General features: G+C 45.3%; 1 protein-coding gene across 1 annotated transcript; it reads left to right on the top strand.

Annotated features, from left to right (window-relative positions):
• Positions 1-1,040: 1,040 nt before the first annotated feature.
• pgrmc2 (progesterone receptor membrane component 2) lies at positions 1,041-5,985 on the top strand. The gene is made up of 3 exons (XM_061794327.1): positions 1,041-1,424; positions 3,563-3,718; positions 4,938-5,985. The coding sequence occupies exons 1-3, from the start codon at positions 1,082-1,084 to the stop codon at positions 5,042-5,044; spliced, it is 606 nt and encodes a 201-aa protein (XP_061650311.1). The 5' UTR covers positions 1,041-1,081; the 3' UTR covers positions 5,045-5,985.
• Positions 5,986-6,272: the final 287 nt, after the last annotated feature.

Genomic DNA, 6,272 nt, shown 5'->3' with positions numbered 1-6,272 from the left:
CAGGCGGCTGCAGAAGTGGGCGGGTGACGTGCTGCCTTCAAGACTCTCGTAAAACCGAATGCCGAGTGCGTTTAGCTGTGGCAACAAAACGCGTCCGAATTGTTAAATTTTTTTCATGGCCAATGTGTTTTAGTAGGAAAGTGCCCAATTTGTGACTGTGACGCTGTTATGTTTGGGAAAGAAATTTAGTTTCTATGTTGTTCCATCACTTCACACCTTTCACTCGATAATCATTTCCATCGCTCTAGTTCTAAATCTTGATATTTTAATATCTGTACAAGTCTTTTTCAAAAGTGAAGTGACGTAAGTACCTTAATAACAACGTTTTATCGGTAGAGTCTCCCTTGATTTGAATTTGAATGTAACAACTCGTGAATTTGTGTCCCAAACACCACATTTGTAAGAGAAATTGCATGTGATGGACAAATGCTGAATGAAATCATATGGAATGATACGAAATGACCGAGAATGAGCTGAACAGTTTGAAGTTGGAATCGGTCGAGAAAGGTGGAAGCAGGAGGGAATCTTTGTCTGCATTTGGGAAAATGAGGAAAATATTTTGCGAATAATGTTGATTTTGTATTAATGTGGAAAAGTAATAGAATTTGGGTCATGTGAGAAATAATTTGTCATTGGAATCAAGAAATGTTGAAGGGGGGGAACAATGTAGAATAGGAAAATGAAGAGAAATGATGGAGGAAAATGTGGGTGAAAAATGTGCAATTTGGCTGATGTGGGAATGCGTTTTGAAAAAGTTCTGAATGTGGAATGGGAATTGTGCGACACTATGTTTTGTTTGTTGAACGTCTCCTTGGAAATGAATGGGGAATTTGGGAGTGTAAAATGTGGGCATTTTTGAACGAGAAAACATGTTGAAGATGGAATGGTGTGGATGTGATGAAAAATGCGGAAGTAGTTAGAAGGACAATAACGACAATAACAAAATCATGCAAATGAAGATGCAATCACAACGTGTGAATGCTTTCAGCCCCAAAATGGCAATCGCCTGGCCGTCACTCCATTTTCCGACAGCCCCGAACGCAGCACCGGGCCAGGGGCGGATAGACGCGAAGCGTGCAGCATGGCGGACGATGGAGACAGCTCGAGCGCTCCACTCGACACCAGCGGCGGCCAGGAGGCGGCGGAGGAGTCCGGCGGCGTGGGGGGTGGGATGCTGCTGAACGCGGCCGTGGCGCTGGCCGTGCTGGCGGCGTGCGTGGCGCTCTACCGCCGCTGGGCCAGGCGGCTCGGCGAGGACGGCGCGGCCCGGGGCGGCGAGGCCTCGGTGTTGCCCAAGATGAGGCGGCGGGACTTGACGCTGGAGCAGCTGCGCGAGTACGACGGGCTCCGGAACCCCCGCATCCTCGTGGCCGTCAACATGAAGGTGTTCGACGTGACCAGCGGCAAGAAGTTCTACGGGAAAGGTGCGTCCGTGTCCCCAAGCAGACAATCGGGCGTAAATGAGCTCCGTGAATGGCAAGCTAGCCTCTCGCTTTCGGGGCGGGGGAGCTAGCAGCGCCGACACTTGAAAGCTCACGTTCTCGTTGCAACTCTCTAAAATGTACGCGATCGGACAGTTTACGTGGCAACAATTCGGCGTAACGGAGCTTCGTGAATTGCAAGCTAGCCTCTGGTTTCGTTTCGAATGGGCAATAGCTAGCTGCTAACTAGTTAGCACGACCACCGGCAGACTTTTCTTAACTCTCGTTTCAACACTTTCAAATGTACGACATTGGAGCGTTTACGTGGCAGCAATCGGGCGCAAAGTAGCTTCGCGAATTGGGAGCTATCCTCGTTTTTCTGCTCTGTTTTGAATTAGCTAGCTAGGAGCTAACTGGTTAGCACGACTTTTGTAATGTTCGCTCTTGTTTGGATGTCGGAGATTTGACAAGTTGGAGAGCGGAGGAGGAAGGCTGACGTAAGCACGTTCTTGGTGGTTTCCCCCAATCTTTCTTGAACAATATATCACACAACAAGATTATGATCTACATTATCTTTGTGGGCGTGCGCACTCGGAATCTGCTTGGAACCCTAACGCCCCCTTGACGGCTGACTTTGAAAGCCCCAAAACCTGCTACGAAACCAAACAGCAAACAAATTTGCTGGGAAAGCGTCTTGTGAAACCCTAACCCTGGCTAGAAACCCTACTTTCGACCCTTAACCCTGTCTTATTACCTTACTTTGAAACCTCAGACCTTGCATGAAACATGTGCCTTTAAACCCTATTTTGAAAACCTACTTTGAAACCTTAGCACTGACTTTGAAACAGTAAACTGTTCATGAAACCCTAACACTTGCCTTGAAACCCTATTTTTTAACCATAACCCTACAACTAACTTGAGTGATCTGGAAAACTTGTATTGAAATTGATGCATTTTTTTCCCCAACTTGTATCATTTATTGCGACTTGATTCTCTTCCCAAATGTTGTAACAGGTGCTCAATGTGGAATATGTGAAGCTTTTATTTGGTTTTCTTTTTCCCCTAAAAGAGCAAAGACAACTCGCAGCACAATGCGCTGCCTGCCTGCCGCAGTCAAAGCGTTCTGTTCCTTGTACTTTTTAATCTTATAAATCCCAAACACCGGAGCTGTTATACGTGTTCGTTCGGTATCTCGTCCACAAACGTTTTCTGGTTTTCATCTTAACTAAAGTGAGATGAAATAAAAAAAAAAAAAAAAAAAAAGTATGTGTTTATCTCTCTTGAATGAAAGCATGCAGCTGGAAAACATGTCAGTAAATGTTTATCTAAACACTTGCGGCACATCTAATCTGCACGCTGATAACAACACACTTCGTTGATACTGCGTGCGAGTGTGTGTGCGTGAGTGGCATGTGTGTGCAGGGTCGCGCGTGTGTTCGCAGCCTGTAACGATAAAGTATATCAGGGGTGGGGAAACTCAAATTCACAGCGGGCCAAAATAAAAAATTGTGACACAGTCGCTGGCCAAACTCAATATTGCTTGAAAATTGGCTGCGATCGCTTGACAGCTCCGCCCCTCTCTTCACCCGAGTGTCCGAGACATGCGGTCGCAAGTCCGATGACACGACCGCAAAGTCGTTGGTCGAACTGCGACCCAGGGTGTCCTGGTGCCAAGTGCGCGTGTATGTTGGAGTTCGTCCTGGACTCTCCGTGACAAGAACAGAAGTCCAATAACAGAACACCACACGGGTTCTGGTTTTGGGGGCGGTCCACCCGATCACACCCCTTCAGGTCTCACTGCCGTTGCCTACGTAAGCCCCTCCCGCAGGTGCTGAGCCCATGGGAAGGGGGACGCACGTCGGTGACCCGTGTCCGGGCAAGGGAAAACGAGGTCCATTGATGTTATTCATCATTGGGTGTCTTTTGAGCCGCGCTTTGTCTGTTCCCTCACGTAGGACCCGTTCCCCTCGGGTGACCCTGCCAGGGCCGTAAAGCCCTGGCAGGGTCTTTACGTCCCTGCCGTATCTTTTTGGGGAAGATAACTTAGATGTTTTCACTTGTTGTGATGATGCAACCCTCGTTTCGTTTTGAAGAGTGGACTGACCGATGAGTTGTTGTTGTTGTTGTTTTCCCGGCGTCAGAGGGTCCGTACGGGATCTTCGCGGGTCGCGACGCGTCCCGAGGCCTGGCCACCTTTTGCCTGGAGAAAGACGCCCTGCGGGATGAGTACGACGACCTGTCCGACCTCAGCGCCGTGCAGATGGAGAGCGTCCGCGAGTGGGAGATGCAGTTCATGGGTAAGACGTCCCATTTCACGGGACGGGCGCCGATAACACAAAGTTTTAGTAACGTGAAAGGCGCTTTGAGGTTTGAGTCCCATTCTAAAGATAGTTAACCACTCTTAATATTCAAAAATACAAACAATAAAATACCTTAATGCTTAACAGAAATGACGTTTTCTTCAATCATAAGTTCTTCATTGGAATACAAAACAAATAAAACATTTCAATAATAATTTTCTACATGCAATATGAATGTTTAGTGTGCATAAATTTTTTTGGGGTACAGTAATATTTCTTTCACCTAATGTAAATATTATTTTTGAATAATTTTCTTCCCTTAATTTGTAAAGAATTTTTCCTTAACAATTAAAATATTCTATTTTCTGTTAAATTTTAAGATTCTCTTGTTTGCTTTGTTTTTGCAATAATTAACGTACAATTTTTAAAAATATATATAATTGACGTTTCAAAAAACATTTTTATTCCTTATTAGTATTTTAAGTTATTTGGTGTTATTTAAATGTTCTTTTGTTTTTATGTATAACAAAAAATTTACAATTGTTCATATTGTTTTTTTCACATAAAATACCAATTTTATTTTGACCTTTGTACTCTTTACATTACTTTATTTTCATTTTCAACTCATTAAAATATTCCTTTGTTTTTTTAAATCTAATATACATTATCTATTTTAAATAGTTTTATTTTTATGTAATTTATTTCACTTTTGATGCTTTTTCCCTTGCATAGTTAAATAAATGTCTTGTTTTCCATATAATTTAAACGTTGAGTAATTAAAACGTTAATTTTTTAGTTTTTTTTTTTTTGTATCAGTATATTTCATTAGTTAGTGCACTCCGCTTTCCTCTCACATCCCCCAAAAAACATGCGTGCTAGGTTAAATTGCCCGTAGGTGTGAATGCGAGTGCGAATGGTTGTTTGTTTCTATGTGCCCTGCGATTGGCTGGCGACCGGTTCAGAGTTTACCCCGCCTCCCGCCCGAAGATGGCTGGGATTGGCTCCAGCACGCCCGCGACCCTCGTGTGGAGAAGCGGTACGGACAATGGATGAATATGTAGTTTAATAATTGACCTTGTTAAATTTGATATAACTCAAATGTAGTTATTTTTGGGGATATTTTCTGTATGTTTTGTTTGTTGATTTTTGGAACTGACATTGACATGCTGTTTTTTCATTTGATGAAAGTGTTGTTTTGTTGGGCTTGTGCCATCAGAGAAGTACGACTACGTGGGCCGGTTGCTGAAGCCGGGCGACGAGCCGTCGGAGTACACGGACGAGGAGGACGTCAAAGACATCAAGGAGCACCCCAAACACGACTGACTGCTTCCTTGCTTCCTTACTTCGTCCGTCCGTCCCCCAGCCCCCCAAAAAAACTCGGACCGGCCGCCGCCATCTCAGGCCCCCCGCTTCTTCTTCTGGACGGGCTCCAGGAAAACTTGTTGTTCTTGGTTTTACGATCTGGCTCACACGTGCACTCGCTTGTGACGGCCTCGGCAATCAAGCCGTCGGTCGATCGATCATTTCGCCGTCGGGCACAGGTGTGGCAGTACCAAAGGTGCGAGGCAGGGCGGCGCGCTCCTCTTGCTTGTAGTCCGTGCACTACCGGTCGATGTTCGTTAGCGTGCGGGGGAGGGGGCTTAGCTACATGTTTTGGAATCGGGGGGGGCTAATGGAAGGTGATTGGATTGGTGTTCCTAATCAAGCGACTCAGTTGTTTACAAGCCGGCTATAAGTCTGTGTCGTCCCCCCCGCCCCCCCAAAAAAAAAATCCTCTCGTGGACGGTCCCCTTTTCAAAAAGTAACGGCCCAAGTATTAGTCGTGCCTTATTTGCTTTGTCGTCCCAGGTGGAGTAGACCCCCTCGCCCCCCACCCAACTAAAATAAAAAAACAAGGCACACCAACTTGTAAATAACTAGCGCTTAGGACTCTTTCAGTCATTGTTGCTGCCATATTCATGTAGTCCATTTTTGTTTTTCTTCAGCCAAACCCCCCCCCCCCCCCCCCCCCCCCCCAATGTGGATGTTACTTTTGGGGAAGGTTGCAGACAGTGTACATAAGAAACAATAGCCATCATTCTATTCAAGCATGTGCAACACAACAGTGAGCCGAGCGGCCCCTTTTGTCACCGTGTCGTCGTGTATTTAAACGTCCGCTGAGTGTGTGCGCGTGTGTATGTGTGCGCGCGTGTGCGATAGTGTCTGCGCACACCAGGCAGGAAGGGATTTGTTCATGCATAATAAATGGTTTGGTTAGTAATTGATTCCTTGTCTGATGTTCTTTTGACCTCCCAAAGAAAAAGCACATTTGGTTTGTGAGAATGTTGTGTAACCACAAAGCAGGAAGTGGTCTGTCTGCTCTGTGCAATACAAGAAATTCATTCAATTAAAATCCGTTTCATTTGAGGAAACCAACACTGGGTGGCAGTATTAACTTCCTGTTCCCGCTCCAACTGTGTAGTTAGTTGTACTTTAGTTTCTACATGCACTGAAATGTCAGTTAAGAATTTTAAAACTCCCTGCCATAAAAATGTTTTAATAGATGGCCAAC

This window comes from Phyllopteryx taeniolatus, chromosome 13 (assembly GCF_024500385.1).
Source record: "Phyllopteryx taeniolatus isolate TA_2022b chromosome 13, UOR_Ptae_1.2, whole genome shotgun sequence".
In the NCBI taxonomy this organism is placed as follows: Eukaryota; Metazoa; Chordata; class Actinopteri; order Syngnathiformes; family Syngnathidae; genus Phyllopteryx; species Phyllopteryx taeniolatus.
The sequence above is the reverse complement of the archived record's forward strand: the minus strand, read 5'-3'. Positions and strand labels throughout refer to the sequence as shown.

Bases quoted from the DNA above. Each gene is read 5' to 3' on its own strand.
- pgrmc2 (XM_061794327.1), top strand. From the start codon at position 1,082: ATGGCGGACGATGGAGACAGCTCGAGCGCTCCACTCGACACCAGCGGC. The intron at 1,425-3,562 runs GTGCGTCCGTGT...TCCCGGCGTCAG, and splicing joins CAAGAAGTTCTACGGGAAAG to AGGGTCCGTACGGGATCTTC. The intron at 3,719-4,937 runs GTAAGACGTCCC...TTGTGCCATCAG, and splicing joins GTGGGAGATGCAGTTCATGG to AGAAGTACGACTACGTGGGC.